At 41.6% G+C, this 24,435-nt stretch overlaps 1 protein-coding gene across 2 annotated transcripts; it reads right to left on the reverse strand.

Moving 5' to 3' along the window:
- Positions 1-2,138: 2,138 nt before the first annotated feature.
- cwf19l2 (CWF19 like cell cycle control factor 2) lies at positions 2,139-22,955 on the reverse strand. 2 transcript variants are annotated; one of them, XM_069147920.1, is made up of 19 exons: positions 22,721-22,955; positions 20,440-20,550; positions 19,809-19,946; positions 19,167-19,283; positions 18,461-18,580; positions 18,060-18,153; positions 16,524-16,639; positions 15,114-15,678; positions 14,647-14,866; positions 12,588-12,702; positions 11,360-11,461; positions 8,483-8,611; positions 7,644-7,781; positions 4,249-4,461; positions 3,732-3,848; positions 3,425-3,580; positions 3,236-3,316; positions 2,981-3,082; positions 2,139-2,498 (listed from the first exon to the last, which is right to left on the reverse strand). In XM_069147920.1, exons 1-19 carry the CDS (start codon positions 22,811-22,813, stop codon positions 2,358-2,360), a joined length of 2,868 nt encoding a protein of 955 aa, XP_069004021.1. In that variant the 5' UTR covers positions 22,814-22,955; the 3' UTR covers positions 2,139-2,357. The 2 variants fall into 2 exon arrangements, with proteins under 2 accessions (XP_069004021.1, XP_069004022.1); XM_069147921.1 differs by lacking the exon at positions 22,721-22,955 and adding an exon at positions 21,390-21,532.
- Positions 22,956-24,435: the final 1,480 nt, after the last annotated feature.

Here is a 24,435-nt window from a genome sequence, read left to right on the forward strand (position 1 = left end):
GAGATTTAATAATTTTATCTGTTTTTATCTCATTTTTCTATATTTTTTAAATGTTCCTTTATAGCCGTTTGTGAAAGACTGCATGTAATTCTCTTGCTGTGAAGCACTTTGAGCTGCAATTCTTGCATGAAAGGTGCTTAACAAATAAAGTTTATTATTATTATTATGAATTATTATTACGATAATAAAAATAAGGGAGTCCCAATCCAGCCCAGAGTAACACTAGTACACTTTAAGTGAGATTTATCAATAATTTAAAATGTCTCAGCAACAGGCAACACATGTGACAGTATTGCTGTAAACAGCCCCGTAAAGACTGATTACACGAGGAGGGAAATGACTAGCGTGCTCTGCAGACAGATTTACAGCATCATCTCAGGTAAAACCCTAAATATTTACATGAGGTCTAAAAGCCTGGATTCTAGGGACAGCAAACATTTCCAACAAATGCACACTAAAAGGGACAAAACCATATATAGGCAAAACCATACACTCGTGCACTGAGCAGAGTTTAAGCCAGTAAAAGATGAAATACGTGTGGTTGAGGAATGTACGAAGAGAAGAAAGGTTCAGCCCCGTGACACGCACCGCTGGGTCCCAGCGAGGATTTGGAGTTGCTGCTGCGTGTTTGTGTCTGCAGCAAGTATTGTTAGCGGGCATGTGCAGGTTTCAGTTGTTGTGTCACAGAAGACATTACCGTCTCGTGTTTCTGTCAAACATGTCCGCTGCCTATATTAACGCGCCGAGAAAAAGAAAGAAAAAAAAGAAGAAATCGGAAAACGTGAGGAGGAAGAGAAGCGAATGAGGAAAGGAAACAAAGCTACAGCGGGAGGTGTCGGGATTTTCAAAATAACACTAGAAAGGACATGCGCGTGTTGTGTGTTGTGTGTGAGACCGGCAGAGACAGGAAAAGACAAATGGCTGACACGGTAATAAATCTGCCCCCAACCCATCTAATTGGCCATAACCATAAATCACTCCACGCCACTCTGCTGCTATTAACCATGAACCTGTGCCTATCTGTCACTTGCACAGTATAAATACCCCGCTGCACTGTCCCAAAGGATGGTTTCTGACGTACAAACGGGGTTAAAGAGCAGATAATTGCATATTTGTGTCACTATAAACGACATCACGCACAGCGGAATTTCCAGAGGAATGACTACATTATGATTTGATCCTTGAACGTGCTTATTGATTGGGGAATATACATCAGATTCAATTGGAAGTGTTTGACAAACTGAATTACTGTTGATTTATGAGAGAGCTGTCCCTCTCATACACATGTAAAAGATAAAAACAAAATTCCATAAGTCCATTGTCTACCTATAGCTGCAGAGACACTGTGGTCCCTGTGGTTTTCTGATCTTTATAAGGCAACAGGTCTTACTAGGGTGATGTCATAATAATAATAAATATTAATACATTAAAAAAAAAAAAAAAAAAAAAAAAATCAGGGAATTTAAAGCTCATGTCATGTCCTTGCTGACAGGGACTCCAGCATGGATCCTGCAAGTAAAAAAAAAAAAGTCTCTCTGCGCTCATCATGTACCTGATCACTCTCCAAAAAGTGTTTGTTGTTATCAGACTGGAGACCACGTAATAGCGGGGAAACCCTGATTGCGAAGCTTTTTCCTCTGCGACCACATTCGCAACTGCTGCAGTGAAAAGCGAAGCAAAATTGGTGGTTTACAAAAGCTAAGCAGTAACCAGCTGCACTCGCGTATCAAACGGTGTCTGAGATGAAACCTTGGAAACAAGCTGGGTCTCTAAAGTGGTGAGCTAATCACAGAGTCAACAGCCTAGCTGGAAAAAAAATTATAAGGTTGCGTGCCTGGGCAACACTGTTGATTGCTCATGAGAGAGGTGCGTGTTTGTCAGACGAGGTGTGAGGGCTGCCGTGCTGCGATATGCGTGCGTGTGCGTGTGTGTGTGTGTGTGTGTGCGCGCCAGTGTAGCTGTGAGGACACTGAAACCTCTTAGAATTAAGTGACAGCAGAAAAGGATCATGAGGCCACAGAGTAAGAAATTAAACCCCAGGCTTGGAAAAAAAAAAACCAGACAGACAAGAGCTCCGGTTCATATTTGTCTGAAATGCAATATTACATTCAGAAGAAACCATCTCCCAAACCCATTAAAGTCATTTTATTAATTGTTTATTAGAAAAGGTTTTCACGTTGTAATTTCTAATAGGAACTTTACATCAAATTCTGAATTTGTAGCTGAAACTGTGACGACACCGTCGTCATCTGTGATTCCTGCACTGGAAACCGTGGCCTGGTTTGTAAATACAGTACACTGTTCATTACTCTGCATTACTCAGCAAAGGGTGCAACTTTCTGTGAGTGTGTGTTCAGCTAACCCTCGGTCTTGGTGCAGTCGAACGGTTTCCACCACTGTGAAAACTGTAGGACCTTTTTCCTCTGATCATCAAAATTTTCTCTGATCAGCTTTCTCCAACGCCGAGGCTCCAAGTCCATCATGCCTCCTACCACTTCCTGTGGAGGAAAGATGGGACGATCATTATGAATTATTGCTTTAATAATGAACTAGAATGTTTTTTTGGGGGGTTTTTTTGCCAACAAAACAATCAAATAAAATAATATTCTCAAAATCCTTCGTATATGCTGTCGCAACATTGGCACAGCCGAGTAAAATCTACTTCAGGCCGGGAAGAGCAGTATTGGATGACTGAATTTGTCATTAATGCACATCAACCCAGTTGTACATTGGTACATTATGACTTGCTGCTGCAGTAGAAAAACTTTATCAGTTAACATGTGCTTCTGTAGTTTTTGTCTGACTATGTTCAGTCTGCAGAGGTGACTCAGTCTGACAGGAAAAACCTTTGCGCTACTTAAAATCTTAAGTTATGTGGAAATAAGGAACCAAATGACAATTTAGGTTTTCAAAAAAAAAAAAAAAAAAAAGCAAAAAAGATACACAAAATTAAAAAAAAAGTTTGAATACACATACTGACCTTCCCAAAGAAATGAGGGAACTTCTTTTCATTTTCAATGACGTGAGCAAACCCTCCCTGGAGTCCAAAATCTACAGCAAAGTAAGGCAGAGCTCGGGGAACCTGGGAGGGCAATAACAAGATTCAACAATAATTACGAAAAATTAGAGAATAAAAGAACAGGAAAGGTTAAATAAAGAAGGTTATGAAGAAAACGAGTAAGACGAGCCAGAGGGAAGGAAATGAGAAAAGAAAAAAAAAAAAAAAAACACATACAGCTTGGCGGACATCTTTGGAGGAGAGGTCGACAATCTTCTTGTTCATGGCCCATTCCTCATCGCACTCCATTATTGCTTTCTGGAGGCACAGAAACAGCTGTATTGTGCATTCAACCAAAACCTAAACATACTCCTACACAGAGTGAGACTTGACAAAATAAAATCAATCAGAGTGATTGACACACACCTTAAAGTATATGGGTGCCATGTCGCCCAGTTCTCTGGGTAGTGGGATGCACTCCAGCACCATGTGTTGTCTTCTGCGTGGGTTCATGTGCGTTTCCATGAACACGCAGTCCAGATCCTGGGACTCAAACATCCGCACCAAAGTACGTCGGAACATCTGAGGACAGCAAAAGCAGCACGGGGGTGAACTCTATTGGTCTTTAAATCAGCTTTAGGTTCTGATTATATCTACTGCTGCAGTAAAACAACTTATAACTCGTAGAAGCTTTAGGACGGAATTACAGGAAGCGGCGCACTGATTGGCTGACCTGCATTTCAGACCAGACATCCTCATCCACTCCAGTGGCAGAGCAGTGATGCTGCAGAGGACAGATGTGACAGTGGCCCTCTGTCATCGACACCCCTGCAGGCAGGCTCAGGTACACCTGGAGACGACATCACAAACACGTTACACAAAAAGTCTGGGAAAACATGAACTGATCTATATGTGCTTCGTACGTTGTTTTCTATTAGCATCAGTCTAAAACTTTAGGTTAATTTACAGCTGCAATAATTTGTCTTTTTTTTTTTTATTATTATTAAAAGAAATTTAAAAAAAAACTGGCAAAACTTGTAATCATCAAAAAGCATTTCAGAATAATATTTAAAGAGGAAAAAAAAAAAGGGCAAAATTCACATCACAAGAAAAGACATTTTATGGGCCAAAAAAACGCACCAATTAATCGATAAAATGATCAACAAATTAAAAGATAATGAAAATTTACATAAAAAAAAGTTGTTGCCCTCGTAGGTAAAACTAACACAGGTACATGAACCGTCTCTTACCTTGCTCCCTATTGCCACTATAAGATGCTTCTGGAGCTCGTTGCTGCTGAAACAGCGCTGGCATTTGTCCATGGAGGCAGCCAGCCTCCTACTCTCCCCGATGGCGATGTTCCTCATCCTCTCCTCCTCCTTCCCCTCGCCCTCCCGCTGCGCTGCACTCGACACAAACATGTCATCCAGCGTGTAGTTGTCACCGTCCGTCTTCCCCATCATCTGGAGGGTGGAGAGGAGTGGTGGCGGAGGCGACGTGGACAACCGAGGAGATGGAGAAGAGAAGTGGGAGAAAAGAGGCACAGGGAAAAGAGAATAAATGGTGAGCAGCGCTTCTGAAGTGCGATCCGAGTGTGAATTTTCTCCATCCGACAAAAAAGAACTGATGAAGGAAAGTAGAAAAATGTAATTCATCAGCCTGAATTCTTTGAGTGGTGTATTCAAGTGAATTATGGTCACGTTGGGTTTTTTTTTTTGGCAAGGAAGGAGACTAAGTGCAGTTTTCACTTTTCATTTCAGGATTAAAACAAACAAAAAAAGATTGTACACTTGCATAAGAAATAAATGTTATTCTCAGGCTTTGAAGTTCTTCTCCTGGCATTGATTAAAGCCTTAAAAACTATTGAGAGTTTAGAAGTGATTTCGATGGGTATTTTCACTGAATGATGCATCAAGGTTTTACTGTGTGCAACACTCCCATATCATACTGTGTGTGTGTGAACTGCCCTGTATGCAAGTTGGTATCTGTGTGTTATCGGTGTGAGGCAGGACACAGAGTATAGACACTGGTGTTTCTACAGCTTGTCACCATGGCGACCCGGCAACAGGTTGGAATCTGTGTACATGTGAGAGAGCGAGAGGCAAGCATGGCTGAAGAGTGTGTTTATGACTCGCTGTGTGGGAGTGAGTGTGTGAGTGAGAGTGAAAATTGGATTAGTTTAGTGACTGTGTGGGAGGGAGTGTGTGTGTGTGTGTGTGTGTGTGTGTGTGTGTGTGTGTGTGTGTGTGTGTGTGTGTGCGCGCGCGCGCAAAGAATTGCATATAAGTGTGCAGACAGTTTTATTTTTTACACGCTTGCCATCAAACGCACTCTCACACGCTTGTAGACTAATTAGGTATTATTTGGTCGTATTAAATCAACCCCGCTATCAGCCTTCACCTTTATACATGTCTTCGCTAATGATAAATTGAAGCATTCATAATGCAATATAAAATATGCATTGTGTATTCAGCATGTCACTGTAGAGTGACGAGGACCGACGTATCCGAGACGCTCCTCACGTTCTATCAGACAAATACACCACAATTAATCTCCAGAAAATTATGACTAAAGTGGATCTAGAAATAACGTGTGTGCAGATATGTTTTTAATTTTTTTGATCTTGTATGTATTCCATGGAGGACCATTAGAGGCATGCCCAGCTCTCTGGACACATGTAATTATTGCTAAATGTCAATGCTGGTGGCCACCAGGATAAATAGTGAGCAATAATCTGACAAAAGTACACCAAATTGTGATATACTGTACTTTTTCTCTTATCTAAAATCAAACTATCAGTCATTGGTCATTTTTTTTCTTAAGTGTCTCTTTTTTCTTTTTTTTTTTTTTTAACTCAAGTGAAATTTCTGGCTAAATCTTTCAGGCGCCTTGGTCAGCAGCTGTGGAGATATTATGATCTGAACCAAACAGTTGGTTGAACAGATAGGCGGACAGATGGGCCGGCTGGCATCACCATCCTTTAGCCCCACCATCTGCATTACAAAACCCCACATTTACAAACCGAGCACCTCCTTGCACTTTGGAAACTGTGAACAACAGATGTTTAAAAAAAAAATAAACCCAGTAATTATTTAAAAAAATTTTTTTTTAAATGTTTAAATCACAGACTAACTTGGTAAAGACCTGATACTCTGAGTGACAGGATAGTTAGAGGGATAAGAGCAGAGGACGGAGAAAGGAGATTAAAATAACAGAGAAAAACATGGCGAAACAGATAAAAGGATTAGGCAGATAATTATAGAAGGAGCGAAAGAGATGGAGAGGAAGGGCCACAGAGGGAAGTGTAGTGTGATGTCGAGATAAAATACAGTTTTCTTCCTCCCCAAGATCATCAATCTATAGCCGTGATTAGTGGTGGTATTTATAGAAGCCCTGCCATGGTAACTGTGGATGTATTTTTAGTGTCACTCTTTGTAGGTGCAAAATGTGTGTGTGTGTGTCTGTGTGTGTGTGTGTGTGTGTGTGTGTGTGTGTGTGTGTGTGTGTGTGTGTGTGTGTGTGTGTGTGTGTGTGTGTGTGTGTGTGTTTTTTTATACGCATGCATGTGTAGTAAATATATGAGAGAGGGTGAGTGACTGCGGTGTGTGAGTGAGCGAGCGAGCGAGAGTGAACAGGTGAGGGCAGAGAAAGTCAGAGGAAGAGAAACATGGACAGAGCTTAAGTCTTTTTTTTTTTTTTTTTTTTATTGCCATAGCAACTCCTCCATCCCTTTGTTTATTAATGCTTCCTTTTCTCTCATACACGCACGCGCACGCACACACACACGCGCACGCGTCAGTAGGATTTTCACACTCTTAGTTGTCATATTCCTAGATGGGGAGAAAAAGTAAACAAGTGGAAAAGAGAAACGCGTCCTTCCTCCCGGTCTGCAAAACTGCCGATAGACTGACACACGCACGACAACCCGCCGATCCCCATCTGCTGTTGTACGTCTACGTTGAGCACACAGCCGACGGAAGTGAAAGATGCAGAGAGGGACGAGTAGACGGACGAATAGTAGTGGAAAATAAAATGCATAATGACAAAGAGCTAAATACCAATATAACAGAATAAATCCAAAACGTCTATGTCGCCCACGTTCTGTTGGAAGTACAACAAATCCTATCGAGGCGATCGTTCACATAAAGAACTTCTGCGTCTGCCATCGTGTACTTTCGCTTACATCACTTTAGCGGTGACGGATGATTCATTTGCCAAATTTGATTGATAAAACAAAGTAACTTTTAGGGTATGTCGATGGGGCAACATGTTTTTTTGTTTTTTTGTTTGCGTGATGAGTACGGGTCCCTGCACCGTTTTCATCTAATCTGCTTCCAATGATGTCTTTTGACTAAAAATGATTAAGCTTGCAACCTACAGGTACAGATTTCCATCTATCCCTAAATGTTGGTTGTAATTATCGGCGCGTTAGAACTCATCTTTCAATTTTATCAGTTAATATCAAGTTCAAACTGCACAATATTTTTGTCATTAAAAGGTCCAAGACCTACTTCCCTCAACAGCATTTCCAAATTCATTTAAGTAATACTTGATCATAAAAAATAATTAAACAATTTATGAAACAGACTTTATAAGACTCAGCACCGTCAAGTGAGTGTAAGGTTGTGGTAAAACATCTTCTTACCTTGGCAGCCATGCGAGAGTAAAGGGCATTCTGATCCTGTGCAGAGCTCATCTTCTCCCTCCTCACCATCTCCTGCAGACCAACACCGTCATCATCCTGGAAGTAGCGGACACGCTGCCCGTCAACATGGGTCTCAATCTGGAAAGAGACACAAGGTGGTGAATGGGACAATTCACTGAACATTGGGTGCAGTGTGTATTATAAAAAAAAAAAAAAAAAAAAAAAAAAAAAATTCCAATCTATTCCAATCACATCCGAGATCACACATTTGAAAGGAAGAAATGAGGAATAGAGACAAAAGACGGAGGTGAGAAAAATAAAAAGAAATACGAGCTGAAAAGAAAATGGCAATCCAGGAAGATGAACACCGACAATGAGAAATGTGTCAACGGAGAGACAGATCATGAGAGAAACAGATGGCAAGACAGACCGTAAAGGTGACTGGGCCACTTTATACATTTACAACCATAAACAGAGAACATACTGGAGAGCTTTGTTTACTTTACTGACGTTTCAACTCAAGTGCAGGCGGATTATCTGCTCTTATGACTCACTACTTTGATGAATACCAAATAACAAAGAGCAAATAGCTGGACACAAACCTCTTATTTGCTCTCCTTTTTTTCCAATACCTCTTGTTTTCTTAGTTTCTAGTGTGCAGGATCTTTTTTTTTGTTGTCTTTGTCCTAAGTGATTGGGTTTTTGTTGCATTTCCAGCAGCACATTCTTAGTAGTTTATAAAAAAAAAAAAAACTAAAAAAAAAAAAAAACGTTTCTCCCAGCTGTTCTTGTCATTTGTTTCTCTACTTGGTTGCCACCCATCAGCTCTCCCTCTTTACCCGTTTCTTCTTCCGTCGTCCTCCATGGGGCTCCTGAGGTCCAGTGGGCGCCTTGACTGGCCAAGCCCGACCCGATTGATCCGTTCTGAACAGCAGCAACTCCTGGTCTTCACTGGAGCGACCGGCGACCTGCAAAACCAAAGCGCAGCAAAGTCATTTAGGGGTCTATTTATCTTTTTAAATGCACGAAAATAAGTTAATGTATTGAACTTTTAGCATTTAAGAAATACTCAGTGAAGCAAGAAATGCATCAAAAGTATTTCTAATGATGTAAAACACACAAAAAAAAAATTGTAAGTGTAAAGTGTAAATTGTGGATCTGACTCGATCCGATTGAACACAAGGACACTATGTCCCGCCCAATCGATAGCGGGAACCTGACTGCGTCACAGGCCTGTCAATCAAACAGACACGTCTCCAAAAACACGTTTTTTTTTTTTAGGCCTAATTTAGAATTAATGACGATTATGAATATATTTTCATTATAATCTAGGCTCCATCTGAATGGATAAAAAAAATAAAACGCACGTAAACACGATAACACCATCTAAAGAAAAAGCTTTGACAGGGCTGGATTTCAGCTTTCACAATCTGTTTCTTGATGCTTAAATTCAAACATTAACATCAGGTATTCATATTTTAAATAAAAGAGAGTTGTTCCACTGTGAAGACAGACGTGTTTGAAAACCTTTAGAGCACTTGGTCAAAAGCATGTATTCTGAGAAAATTGCTGCTTCAGTATCAATTTAGCACTCAACATAGGTCCATGTTTTTCAATGCTCAAAAAAAGTTTGCTTGTTATAAAGAGTTGAGGCCGGTTTAGATTTTTTTTTTTGCAGAAAATATGAAGAGGACACTTTATCTCAATATTTTAGTTGACGCTCGAGCCTAACGTCACTTGGATGGGATGTGTCAAGAAGATTTATTATATTTAGAAAGAAAAACAGATTCATGCGAGTGCTGTCTGATTACGCAGCCAGTGAAAGACTAAAGTTTAACCTGACAAGTAGAGACGGATATTCGAGAAACAAGATCAAGCTGGGAGCAGCAGAGAGGATGAAAGACAGTCACATGAAAATGAAACTGGACTGTCAGAAAAAAAAAAAAATGATATAAGGGTATATATTTCCTCTGCTCCAGTAAAAACATTTGGGCCTTTCAAGGCTCCACATGCAGTGAAAACACAAAATATGAACCAGACAGTGAGCCAGAGTCAAACCACTCACTAGTGAAGACGAGCCAAAAGTCTTCCGTAACAAGACAAATTGGACGGATCTCAAATGAGGGCAGATCAACAGCACTCTGTCTTCAGAGAGCCGAAGTACCTCTCAGCTGATAAATGCACTGAAAACCAAAGAATTATGACGTTTTCCAATAAACCTACTAAGTATTTCACCCGAGTTTTCATTTAGACAGGAAAGCCTTTCAGGGGGTAAATCTGGCCTCACTTGCAAATAATGATACACGTTATATAAATAATCACAGATTGCTTTTAAAGCGTTCATAAAGTTGTCTGGAGTTTGCTCATGTCGGAGAAACGCCGTCGTTTATCTGGACGTTCGTGTGCGTGTGTGTGTGTGTCAGCAAGAAAAGATAAAGCAGTGCTGAGATGCCAGGGCACAGTCACGCTCTTATTTCAGAGACACACACGGTAAGATGAGGGCACACTCGGTCTGACCCTGGACAGGAGAGCCTCGACAACACACTAAAAGACATTTGTTTCTCATTAGGATTTGATCAAGTGCTGAGCAGGATGCAAGAGGCAGATAGCAAAGAGTCAGACAGAGATTTTAGGTACATCTGAAGACGTGTGTGCATGTATGTCTGTGCGTGTGTTTGGATTAGGCTTTAGCGTCTAAAGTTTAGACTATAGGAGAGCAAAGAGAAGCAGCAAGAATAAAGGTCTGACAGGGGTGTGTGTGTGTGTGTGTGTGTGTGTGTGTGTGTGTGTGTGTGTGTGTGTGTGTGTGTGTGTGTGTGTGTGTGTGTGTTTCATATTAAGGGCTGCTGGTCTCTGTACTTATCCATTACTGAATTTGTCTGATTATACATGTGAAAATCTGCTGTGTGTTTTAGTCCAATGTGTATCAGTATGTGCTGGATATATATTTAGTAAATCTGAGGGAAACCGCACGGTGTATATGTCAGCAGAGGAAACCAGTTCTCAGGAAACAGCATGTATTTACAAAGAACAGAGACAGATAAAAAAGAAAAAAAAGAAGAAGCGAGGGGGAACGAGGTGAAAAATATATCAAAGAAAAAATATTTTAGAGGAGAGAAGTCCTGTCTTTTCTTTCTTTTTTTTTTAACTATCGAAACACACGTCAAAACAAATGCAGAGTACTAAAACAGTCCTGCAACAAATTGTAAACTTATAAAGGTTTTCATATCCAGCATTTGTAACCGTTTAAGACAAACCTTGAACTTCTTGGTCGTGTTGCAGACTTCATGTTGTGATGTTGTGGTGCTGGAATGTTCAGGTGTTATCAATATGTTGTCTGGCCTCAGAGACACTGGCTGGATTTTATTTAAGCCTCCAAATGCTGAGGGTATAAATATATCCACTACACTGTATAATGCCATCATAAATTCCACAATGGAGCAGAAAAAAAAAAAAAAAAACTGGAGTTCATGACATGTGCTTTACTTTCTGCTAACAATCCCACAACTCAACACTCCACATTGGAAATATCTGAAACTTGCATAACTCTACAGCTGTTGGCAAAATAACGATCATTAGTTAAGTGTTCAACGTCTTGACTTGCTTCTCACTACTGAGTAAACTACTTAGTGTCTATTACATAGGAAGGAGTGAACGGGGGGAGTGATTTTGGACAGCCAGTGACTGCGTAAGATGAACAACCCGCATCTACACACCTGGTTTGATGTAGATGTTTCTTGCAGCTTCCTTCTGGCAGCGTGGTTCTCCTTGGCTTTTTGAGCTGCCTCCATTTGTGATTTCAGCCTCTCAACCATGGCCTGAAAACACACAAACATATCAGAAACGCAAAAATGCTTAAACCTGCACATTTGAATGTAGCGATAAAACAGTGTTATGATTGATCATTGTGTCTGTGAATGAGCTTTTTGGTTTCACGAAAGAATAGAAATGAATGAAGAGGGGAACTTCTTCTTTTTCCTGTTTCTAAACGCATATAAAGCTTGTAAAAAAAAATTAAAAAAAAAAAAAAAATAGAGCAAGACATAAGACACTGCAAGGATGATATGAACATCTGGTACCGAGTTGACATACAAATATAGCTGGCACAGAAACGGAAGTACATAAATGTTTCATAGGATACATCTTCATGTAGAGCTGATTATTTTCTGAATTAAAGTTTGAAATATATATTTTTTTTCATAGTCATGTCTTTTGACAAAAAGAAACACTAAAGAAGACGGACAGGAAAAAAAAAAAATAACGCCTCAAGCACACACTGAACCTCTTCTGCCGTGACAGATATCGTTACCTTTGTGTACACGGCATGAAGTGCATCACTGTTAAATGCACTTAAGAGACAACCCACAGAAGAAAAAAAAACCCGATGTATCCCACATTATTAAAAAAAAAAAAAAGGCACTGACATTTATGTGCAACACTCGTATTGCCCACACGGTAAATATCAGAGTGAGTCGTAAACACTTGTAGGTTTCCTCAAGTTTGTTTTATGCACTGGTATCAACGCATGTTTGTATCCTAACAAACATCTACAAGTGTCACTCTGTAAAAGTAAATTAAAGTGACCGTTAAAGGAAATATCAAAATGGCACAAGAAAGTTGCATGATGGGTTGTTTGCAGCTTTATGGACGAGGCTATAATTTTTTGAAAGTGTCTTTTAGAGTCAGTCCTTAAAGTGTTTATTTAACGCACTTTAACCTGCAGGAGATTCTGAGAACTTGTGCAACATATTTTGCCGCTGTGGAGGAAATGAATTCCTGAGAAGAGTGTCGAAATGAAAAGGTTCAAAACGAGAGCCAGAGAAAATCTTTGCAGGGACCAGGACACGAGCTGATGAGTACTAAAGGACCGAGCGTTGGAAAAGGGGAGAGTCCTCTTATATGTAGAGTGATTTCCAACAGAGGGACAGTAAGTGAGCGTCTCACCGTGTTGCCCATGATCTCTGCCTTTATCAGCTTGGACCCCAGTTTGTTCATCTCCTCCTCTGACAGCAATGGAACCTCCGCTTCCTCCTCCTCTTCCTCACTTTCACTCTCAGACCTGGGCAAAAACACGCAGAGGAGAGTTTTAGGAGTACTCGACAAACGAGAGGTTCAAAATATAAACGCACAATATGTATTTCATTTATATAAAACTCCCCTCCAGAAAAACACAAGCAAATTTGTGAAAATGAAAAGTATCTGTCTACTTGGTTCATGATGTTTTCCAGCCACATTAAAACACCAGTGAAACACCCGACAGCCAGAGTTGCCTGTTCACTGCCTCTCCATCTCTTTTCCTCCAATAACTCACCCTCCGATCAACCATTCTCCATTATTCCACCCTAATAACAGTCCTAAATCCTCTAACTGGAAACCTATTTGTGAAGTTGTTAATTTAACCATTTAGTTGTTTGCTTCCTCTCTCTCTCTCTCTCTCTCTCTCACAGTGTTTATCTGTTATGATTCATTTCAGTCTTCTGCGCTCCCCAGAGATTATTACAGCCTTGCCTGGGAGGATCGTAACTGCAGCCTGGGAAGCATCGTTCTAGGCTATTACACTTCTCATGGCATCATTTCATCCTGCTGCCGCACTGTCGACTCATTTCATGCTGCAGGGGTTCTGGGTGCCGGTTTACCCAAACAACTTAGCCTAATGAGGCAAAACCCAGAACAACTTAAGAGGGCTTTGCAAAGCAGTGATACTCCGACATCTGGCCTACAGCACAGCTATACTGTGTTGGACTGCCCGGAAAGTATGAAAGCATGTAATTATTCAATTGTTTCTTTCGATATTTCTCTGTCTTTTTTTAATTTTTTTTATTGCTTGTCCCTTATAAAAAGGCAAAATCAATGAGATTTTAAGTTACAAACAAGCTATTTAACCTCATGCTGAAATCATGTGACTCTGATTTCAAAGGGTCTGTGCTACCAAGTACTGTTGTGCTTTAGTGTCCCTTCAAAGGAGACAATATTCATTGATGTTGCAGATATTTACGTTTACAATTTGGCATGAAGCAAGAAACAGTGATTACAAAGGTTATAAACATGATATGTGTCCGAATGACTATTAAATAGACAGAGTGCGTGAGACAGAAAGATAGGTCAGGAATAGTACAGATGATCAATGAGACTTGTGAGTTATCGTTGCAAAGTTCACTTATTTCGGGAGGCCTTCTGAGATCATCAAGACTAATGATCAAATGCAGATAAGGACTTCAAAAGTTGACGAATCAAGTAAATATGTGAAGAGACAGCCAAGTTTTATGGACGAGATTACTGTGAGAACGTCTCTGATAAGGTTCTTATGTGACTAAACTAAGCAGATGTGACATCGATCGATGCTTTCTTCCACTGGTGTGTTGTGTGTTGTGTGTGTGTGTGTGTGTGTGAGCGAACGCAGTTAGAAATCAAACTTATGACTCAATTTCTACACAAGCTGCATTTCATTGCCGAGCACGTGACCTCTGTGTGCACTGACGTCCCTTCAATGACGCAGGTTTCAAATAAAGACAAACTCAAATAAAAACAAATTCCTACACTTCCTATTGGACTGTTGGTGGGAGAGATGTACTCCCCCTCCATTAGCTTTGTGTCACACACACTCAAAGAGTTCTGGCTACAATAAAGATAGACTCAGTTTAAAAAATATATATATATATATTGAGTGTATGCACAAATCCCGCATTGAATCCGATAGACGAATACAAAATCAATATTTTTCAGGATCAATTTTGCAGTGATTGTGTCTTTTTTAACTGCAGTCTTGTTGAGACAAAGTTGAGACTTCTAGAGAGCGGACTTGAGTGTGCACCTTAGAAAAAGCAAATCTCAAATGATTTCTCCGGTGACTTAGAAAGTCTTTCTTGTGTCATCAGATTGATGAATTTGGATTCTCCACCCAAACACAACTAGAACACTCAGCCACTGCTGCTGCAGTTATGCAGCTTAACATCACAGTAAGTCTTGTTTTCAAAGCGACAAAAATTTAAAAAAAGCTTTAAACCTCGACGCCACAGCGGCTTGAGGAGCAGTTTCCGTTTTCTCGGCACCCCTCTCGTTCTTCTGTTGTGGTTTTTCGACGCCGTCAGGTTCACAGGCAGGTTTGCTGCTCTTCTTCCAGGCTGGAGCGCTGCTTTGACGAGGGCCGGCATCTTCGTCATCGTCAGAGCTGGGTTTGAGGAACCCTGCGGACGGCCGGGCTGAAGGAGGACGACGTGCTGCAGCTGCACAGAGAACCAATTATGAAGCACCCAAGTCTGCTTAGGTTTAACATTTGAAGAAACAGGTTTTCTTTCCTCATGTCAAAGAAAGCGTATATGTGACCTTTGCTCCTGCTCTTTTCCAAAAGTTAAAAAGGTAATAAACAATAAATTGAGGCCGGTTCTGTTTAAATAATATCAAAACACTGTTACTTCATCAGACATCTCTTTAAAAAAAAAAAAAAAAGAAAAAGTCCTGATATGAACCGACCTTCACCACGTTCTTCATCCTCTGAAGGTTTGAGGAAGCGGCCTTTTAGAGACCCAAGAGAGAGGGAACTTTGCCCAGAGAAGGAGGATGATGATGATGATGATGAAGCACTTATCTGCTTATCTTTTCCTCTATTTTTTTCCCTATCTTCATCCCTATACCGCTCCATCTCTTTCTCTCTGTCTCTTTCGTTATCTCTGTCTCTTCCTCCATCCCTGTTCCTCTCTCTGTCTTTGTCTCTGTCTCCCTCCCTGTTTCTATCCCTTTCCTTCTCTCTGTACCGGTCTCCGTCTCGACCTCTCCCTTCCTCTCTTCCTCGATACCTCTCCCTCTCCCATCTTCTTTCAGTATGGTATCTCTCTCTGTCTCGGGGTGACGAGTCCCTTTCATTTCTTCTCCCTCGATCTCTGTCCTCCTCTTCCCCCTCTTTTCTCCTCCATCTCTCCCGGGTGTCGTCCTCTCCTTGCCTCCACCCTCCTCTTGCTCTGCTGCCTCCGTCTCCTCTCCTCTGACCATACACGGCCTCCTCAGCTTCAGCAAGTCTCTGCTGAAATTCTTCCATTGACTGTAAAAGGAGAAACACGAGACAAATCGAACAGATTTGAACAAACCATCCACCTGTGCTGCTTTATCAGAGGTGTAGTGGAAAACCTAACAACAGTGTGTGCATAGTGTATCAAACCAAAGCTTAAAAAAAAAAAAGATATATCTAACCGATCTGTAGCCCTGATGTAGATGTGTTGCATAATGTCCTGCAGGCTACTATGACATTTATTACCTGCCCTCATGTATAATTCTCTCTTAAGGTGCTTCACTGTTTCACTGTGTTTAAGAGGAGTCCACTCAGTAGGTCAAACAAACAGCTTCTCTTTGGCTGCCTTACTAACCTGAAGTCAGTAGAAGCACAAATGAGCTGCACTGCTGTGCTGTATGTGCGCTAGTTTTTGACAAAAGAAATAGAAAGCACACGCGTGCACACGCACACGCACACACACACACACACACACACACACACACAGAGTACACACAATGTTCTGACAGTGACAGTTTCAATGCTGCCAACTGGATGCACAAATGCTGACACTGTTGAAAGTGACTTAACAAAGGACACTTGGCACTGTGTGCGTGTGTGTGCGTGCGTATGTGTGTGCGATGTCAGACAGCAAAGAGACAGATTAATAATAGAACAAGGTATCTAGACGCTCATACTCCCACAGTAGTGAGCAAGTAGTAGCTGTGTGTGTGTGTGTGTGTGTGTGTGTGTGTGTGCGCGCGCGCGAATAACTGCATGAAAAATGTAGATGTATACATCTACATTTTTTTCAGCGTTTTAATCTTTGCTTTTTCTCATAACTGTATGTGTCCACTAATTTCTGCATATTAACGCGCGAGGGCAGCCGCTGTACTCACTCCGTATCTCTCAGCCACCACATCGTTGAGGCTGCGCTGATCCCTCTCCGCCTGCTCCTTCATCCTCTGGTAGTTCTTCCTCAGCCAGCTCAGACCGCCATCATTCACCACGAGGCCTGCAGGAATGGACATAGAAAATGATTTACAGTGAAGCACATTCAGAACTTGTTCGTGCCATTTAACTAATCCTAAACCTCAGGTGAGTCATTCATATCGTTTGCATTATCATTGACACGAGCGTCATACAAAATAATGTTATTTAGTAGGCTACCAAAAAAAAGAAAGAAAAAAAAGGCTGGATCACATACTGGTGAATACGAAAGGGAAAACCAAGAGTAACAGAGGACAAACCAAGGTCAGGATTCAGGAGTTTGAGACAATATTAGAAAAGTTCAGTTATTAAATCCACATGGAACAATTGTTCATGCAAACCCAACAACTGATACGAATCCCCAGAGACTTAAAACGTGACAAATGTACCAACCAAAATCTCTCTGGTCACTAACAACACTGAGCATTTTGTTGGCAATGCTTAATCATCTCCTGTTTCTGCTTCATGTTATAGGTGGACAAATACAAACGCTGGGAAAAGAATACAAAGTTGTTTAAAGACTTTATGATGTTTAATCAAGGTACAATATACAAATTTAACATTCTACACAATCACTGTTGACAAAAGGGCAGTTTTTAAGTGTGAAGACATTTGGAGAGTGAATATGGCTGACAGGCTGATGAGTGAAGTGGGTAATGATGACTGATACATTTGACAGCTGAAAGTATTTAAATGATCAAATATATATAATCTATTCTATTGTCATGAAACACTCCTACTGCACCGCTTCAAGCTGTGCATGATGTCACCTTTTCAAAAGGTTTCAGAAAACAACAAGTGTATCCATGGTTGAACTTGCACCTCCTACAAAACTATTATTATAAACACAAGTTGAGGCAACCGACGTTACCATCTGGCACACAGTTTGAAGGGGGAAAGTAAGCAAACATACTTGTGTGTGTGTGTGTGTGTGTGTGTGTGTGTGTGTGTGTGTGATGTTTGCCTCAGCTTGTTTTGCCTTGCTGTTAAAATAAAGCTTACAACCGAGAGGCCATGCCAGCTCCAGAGGGAACTCGACTTACTGTGCAGCGATAAGAGCCACATGCACACGTACCTGCATTTGCTCGTCAGCTTAACACAGCTTACTCTCTCGCACTATATTTCCCTATATCCTAAATCCTTCACTCCAAAAGCTCCTACTATCCGCTCTGTCCGTCCTCTCACTCTTCTGTCCTGTGTCCGCGTTGACATGCCGAGTTTCGTTTCATTTGTTTCTTTCACCACAGGTGAACATTGCAACAATACGTAAAAACGATTTCACAAGTCTCACTCTTCTGAAAAGGATTTCCGTGAAACAAAATGTAATAAAATATGCAGAGAAACTTGATTTTGAGGCGCTCAAAACACACTCGCAGTATATTTCACATAGCTGGTAACTTTTCTGCGACCTAACTATTGCAAATGGCCAAAGACGGTGGGATTACCTTTTTTTCCTGCAGTACCAGCCATCTCCCCCGGGGGCAGACCACTTCCTCCATCTTTCCAGTACGGGTTTAGCTCCAATTTGTGCAAACCAGCCTGAGAAAACCACAAGCGCACACACACACTAAATTCATCACACAACAGAGGGCACAGCTTCTAAAAGTCCATACAAAAATCACCACACAGGCATCGAGACACGCTGCCGTGCTGACGGGGGACGCAAGGACACTGTGCTTTTCGTATAGAGCTGAAGTTCATGCGCACGTAGACACGATTGCTCTTTATCTCCCTCATACACAGACATCGAGAGATGTTTATGTACACGCTCCCTGACCCACAGTGAGAAGGGAATTGGACATACTGGAGGAAAAAAAAAAAAGGGGGGGGTGGGGATAACACGCACCTGTTCAATGGCCTGAGCCTTCGCTCTCTCTTCCTCCTTCTTTCTTTCCTTCTCAGTCCTTCTCTCGACAGTGGACGTGGTTTTCATTGCCAGGAAATCAAAAGTCATCCATTCGTCTCTCTACGGCACAGAGACAGACAGTGAGGGGGGGGGGGGGTTCAATGGAAGATCCACAGCCACTCAACAGGCAACCTAAGATGTAACAATTCTGCTCTCTTACACACTTACACACACACACACACACACAATATACAGGCAAAAAGCAAAATAAAAACTTCTGAATGTTTTAAAACTTGTAACTTCTCAGGGATGGTCCCATGAATATATGAATGAATAAATAGACAAGTGCATGAGTGAGTACGGCTCTAAAGCACAAGAAACAAACAATGTGTGTCCACAAATTTTCATATGTTTAGACACACAATTACAATTATTATTATTATTATTATTATTATTATTGTTATTATTATTAGACAACTCTGCTTCTTTATTCATCTCCACTGGGAGATAATGACTTTACTAACGTCTTGAACTTACTTTTGAAAACACAACAGAAAAGCTGCCACTCATGTATCCACGGATGAGATGTTGAATTGAACATCTTTAACTGAGATAAAGGACTGTTTTAAATGCAAGTTGTTGTGTGACACCATAAAAACTATCCAGAGAGTGAATGAGTAACCGTGGGAGCAGGTCAGGACGTTACCTGGACATTCTGGGCCGGGCTGGCGTTGCTCTCTGGAGGCTTTGATCCATCAGGAATCTGCCAGGCTTTAACCGTGTGTGTCTGAGGCCGAGCCTCAACCCACGTCTCCTCTGAGTCCTGAGACACGGAGACAGGAAGAGAGACGAAAGGGAGAGAAAATAACAATGAAGAAGGGAAACGGGATGAAATTTATAGAATCAAAGCAAGAGGATAAAAAGAGGCCCAAAGCTGCGATTTTTCTCATCATTAACATGATTTCCACTTGAGGGTGAGCATATTTCCTTCTTCCTGCCTCTTTTGAACATGATTTCTAGCCTTTTCATTTTAGCTGTTGTATTCTAATGCGAATGGTGTTTCTTTTGTGTTTGTTAATTTGCTTTTGTTTATACTTTTTATGTTTTTTTTTATTTTTATGGTCCTTAAAAATGTATTGATTCATTGAGATTTGTTTTTTTTAAACCCATCATGATAAAAATATGTTTTATCACAGCCTTGTGAGAAGTTCTTAATCAAGAGAATTTGAGTCACTTATAAATGTCTGACTTTCACTCAGTTATTGATCCGTGTGGCAGAATTTATTCACATTCTGAATGTGTTGACTTGAGACTTTGTTTACAGGAATTATGATTGAAAATAATCTACCTCCGAGCCGTCACTTGAGACATCTCCTGCTTCGGCCGTCGTCGTCGTCTTCTCCTTCTCCTTCTTGACCTTCTTCTTCTTCTCCTTTTTCTTTTTGGATTTCTTCTCTTTCTTCTTTTTGCTCTTCACAGAACCCTCCTGTTGGAAGGCGAGATTGAATGAACTGCATTTGTTTCATTCGTACATTTTTTTGTTGTTGTTGATGACATGCGACATATTCATAAAATAATTTATCAATCAGACAAAGTACTAAGTAATAACCATTTGTCTCCAGTTTTGTGGCTTGAACGAGCACATAGGGATGTAGTTTCAAAAGTGTGATAGACTAAATGAAAAGACGTCACCACTGTTGTCCTCTGGTTAACAGCTTTAATATAATGTACTATATTGTATATGTATGCGCCATATTGGACAGCAGAGATCATGTGTTATTATTATGCATTATATATATATATATATGTATATATATATATATATATATAAGATTACTCCAGAGGGAGTTTAAGTTACTGGCTTCATGGACGTTGTTTCAGGACACCCGCATAGACGACTAAAAGATTCCACGTCTGAACGCACAAACGATGCTCTTGATTTATATGCACAACTTTAAGTGAAATAAATTCGATCTTACTTCCTGGAACTGCTGCAGCCTCTGGTTGACCTCAGGGAGCATCCACGTGTCCTCCCCTCTCTGCCTCTTCAGCTCGTTCCTCCTCTCTTCCCTGTCATACTGCTGCTTGGCCTGGACAGGACGGAAATAAGAAGGGTGATTCAAAAAGAAAACCGGCTCAAAATCAGGGAACATCTGCATTTGGATGATCGGATTTGGATTGACCCGACAGTCAAGTGATAGAAACAGAGATGCCGATGTAAAGCTTTGTCCAGACAGCTTCATAATAACGAGCTGTCGACTACCAGAGACGCTGCTCTCGTTGTAAAAGGAATGACGCGTTGCCATGACACTGCACATAAGAGTTATGATTGTTAAATTGTACCAGCTAAGAAATATTGCCGGAGTCAGACCCTACCTCACACTAGAAGATGCCAAAAAGACGACTCGCTTATTTGTCATTTTTACACCGGCTGATGGTAATGCACTTTATTCTGGTTTAGTGGAGGTAAAAAAAAACAAACAACAACAACAAAAAAAACAGCTCTGACAAAATTCAGCAGCCAGGAAAAGAGATCGCATTATTTCAGATTTAGCATCATTGTACTGGCTGCATGTGCCGACGATGATTGATTAAAAAAATTGTTTTACTTCTTTTTGAGCCTCTTAATTGTTTTCTTACATGTGTGACTTGTTTATCAGAGTTCGTTTCAAACCATCCCCTCAGATCACGAAGAGCTTCACACAGATACAAGTTCAGTCTCGGGAAGGTTTACTTTCAAAACGTAATAGGTCGCAGATTAGTAGTTACACTGTTAAAAACAAGGTAAGTCCAGCAACAATTTTCACAAACAAGAACGTATCGTAACTCCTTTGAAGTCACACGCGTTTTGAACAGTAACTGTAATTTAATCACATATTTGTTCTGGGTAACTGATTAGTTTGGTTTATTTAGCGACGAAATTACATACATAACTGCCAGTTTAACACCACTGAGTTTACAAAGAGGAGCTCTTAAGTCTTCATCAGCCAAAATCCTCTTCACGTAATCAATGATCAGACCGAGCTGCGGCTCTTTGCTTTGGCCAGTTCGGGCGCGGGTGAGCCGAGCAGATAAAACCTCGTCACGCTCATCCACGGGAAACGCCAGCGGTGTCAACAAAAGCTGCACGGCAGAAAAGATAAGGCACAATAGAAAAGTTGTGTACATATGTGATGTCATCTTTAAACTGGGCCTCGTGCAGAGCAGCAAATATCAGGACGCGAAACAGCGAGCTGCGCTATCTGACTCCCTCAGTGTTTGTCTGGCAGGGGACATGACGGTCCCTGTGAAGACAACACACCTCATGTTGGCTGTCAGGGCAGAGAGAGAGAGACAGAGAGAGACAGAGAGAGAGAGAGAGAGAGAGAGAGAGAGAGAGAGAGAGAGAAACAGAGAGAGAGAGAGAGAGAGAGAGAGAGACAGAGAGAGAGAGAGAGACAGAGACAGAGAGAGACAGAGACAGAGAGAGACAGTGACAGAGAGAGAAACAGAGAGAGAGAGACAGAGACAGAGAGAGACAGAGACAGAGAGAGACAGTGACAGAGAGAGAAACAGAGAGAGAGAGACAGAGAGAGACAGAGAGAGAGAGAGAGAGAGAGAGAGAGAGAGAGAGACAGAGAGAGAGAGAGAGAGAGACAGAGAGAGAGAGAGAGAGAGAGAGAGACAGAGAGACAGAGAGAGAGAGACAGAGAGAGACAGAGACAGAGAGAGAGAGAGACAGAGAGAGAGACAGAGAGAGAGAGAGAGAGAGAGAGAGAGACAGAGAGAGACAGAGACAGAGAGAGAGAGAGACAGAGAGAGACAGTGACAGAGAGAGAAACAGAGAGAGAGAGAGAGAGAGAGAGAGAGAGAGAGAGACAGAGAGAGAGAGAGAGACAGAGAGACAGAGAGAGACAGAGACAGTGACAGAGAGACAGAGACACAGAGAGAGAGAGAGAGAGAGAGAGAGAGAGAGAGAGAGAGAGAGAGAGAGAGACAGAGATAGAGAGAGAGAGAGACACAGAGAGAGAGAGAGAGAGAGAGAGAGAGAGACAGAGCGCTGTAAGAAGACAAAGACACCAGTTTACATCTCGGGTAAGGACACCTCCTCCAAAGGACGCTGTATGTCCCTTTACGTTTACGGTATTCAGCTGCTAGCCTACTTAGCTGCGTAGCTTCCGCTGGAGCAAAACAAAACGTGACTGCATCCATAGCTGACGCCACTAAACCCAGCCGAGGTTCACAAACAGACCTGTTGTTTCCACAGCTCGCAGTTCGTACCTTTTCTAGCGCCTCTTGTCGTGCCTGTCGCTTCCTCTCCTTCTTTTCTTCGATGCTGCCTGAGCTCTCAAAACTGACTCCGTGCGCCGCCATGTCAAAAGCCGTCGACGTCTTCAGATGTCGCAAAAACGTTGCCAGTTTACGTCAACCGCTGACTTGTGGTTTTTGTAGTGCAAATAGACAGCAGTCACGAAACGTACCGCTGCGGAGTAGGACGAGTGCCTTCATACGTGGGTTGTACACACTTTTGCGACTTTCAAAATTGGACGCGTCACGTCGACACAGAATAGAACCAAATCTCCCGGAAGAATCGACCATATATGGGAGGTTGTGGGTACGGGCTGCCCACGTGGGCCCGAGCCGTGGGGCGCCACTTATTGATAGACGCACCAGCTGGAGAGCAATGAATGGGGAAAAAAAAAAAAAACATCCATAGCTTACCTGCAAATTAAAGACTGTTGTAAAAGGGTAAATGTTCCTGTTACGTGCTACGTGAGGAAGAACCCTCTGACATCAAAGTCTTCTGCACCGAGCAGCCCCTCAACCCCTGATTTCACCCATTAGTTCATGACCGGAAGCCTTTCGAGTTTCTGATTTCACCTGTCGCCGTCTTGACTGTTTTTGGAGCCAGAGGTGACCACATCTGGACGAGCAGTGACGTGACTCCATCTGATTGGAAACCTGACGGCACCACAGGACCACCATTATTTCCAGAAGCGAGCACCAGAGGACTAATCAGAAGGACGGACATGTCTTCCAACGACACCACCGCGACTTGTGGGAAACATTTACCGACTTTGTAATTCAGGATCAGTCCAGACTGAAATATCTCAACAGCTACTGGATTGTCAGGACATTTTTATTTTTTATTTTTTTTTATAGACATTCATGGTTCCCACAGAATGAATTCTATTGACTTGATGATACCTCTGACTTTTGCATTTTAACGCAACCATAATGTTCACGTTTGTGTTTTTTTTAGAGTTATCTCATCAACCGTTCAATCCATTGTTCTTACAACAAACACAGCGTTGCATTTCGAGTAAGTAGCCAAACATTCAACAAGCCAAAAATAGCCTGGAGTTTTACTACCAACCGCTGTCAGCTGCTCATTATATTAAAATGGCAAATTACTAACACTAGGCTACATTATAAAAAAATAAATAAAAAAACAGGGAAGTAATTGTAAATACTTTCAATGCGATACAGATAAATAGTCCTCATCAAAAATGTAACTAAGCACAGCTAACATTAGTGCCTAGTATGGCACAGTTAGAATAAAGTAAGGGTAAAAAAAAAAAAAAAAGAGGCGACAAGGGCTGTCTGTGTGTGTGTGTGTGTGTGTGTGTGTGTGTGTGTGTGTCTTTCTCAGCATATGTGTGTGTGTGTGTGTTTTCTTTCTACATTGTCAACAGTCTGTCGGTGAGGTGTTCCAGATGTTTGCTTGGTTGTGTAGGGAGCCTTAATAGGCCGAATACAGAGCTTGATGAGCACGTTTTCGTTTCGACCCAGCGTGAGGACCCACACTGCTCAGACGACCCCCCCCCGCAGACTTGGCCCGCTGCCACCCGTCCACCCTCTGCAACCCACCGAGGAACCTGCCAAGAATCAACCCAGAGGAGGTCGATCTGCCTCGTTTCATCGCGATGTCCTCATCAGCAGCTTACGGCGAAAGACTGAACAGCACTGTTTTCTGGGGAACAACACCCACATAA

Source organism: Embiotoca jacksoni, unplaced genomic scaffold (assembly GCF_022577435.1).
Source record: "Embiotoca jacksoni isolate LCO1_2020_lvr unplaced genomic scaffold, fEmbJac1.0.p SCAF_14, whole genome shotgun sequence".
Lineage (NCBI taxonomy): Eukaryota > Metazoa > Chordata > Actinopteri > Embiotocidae > Embiotoca > Embiotoca jacksoni.

Coding starts and splice junctions, on each gene's coding strand:
- cwf19l2 (XM_069147920.1), bottom strand. CDS start 22,813: ATGGCGGCGCACGGAGTCAGTTTTGAGAGCTCAGGCAGCATCGAAGAA. Junction 3,849..4,248: donor TAGTGGCAATAGGGAGCAAG/GTAAGAGACGGT, acceptor TGTCGTCTCCAG/GTGTACCTGAGCCTGCCTGC. Junction 3,317..3,424: donor TGGCACCCATATACTTTAAG/GTGTGTGTCAAT, acceptor CTGTGCCTCCAG/AAAGCAATAATGGAGTGCGA.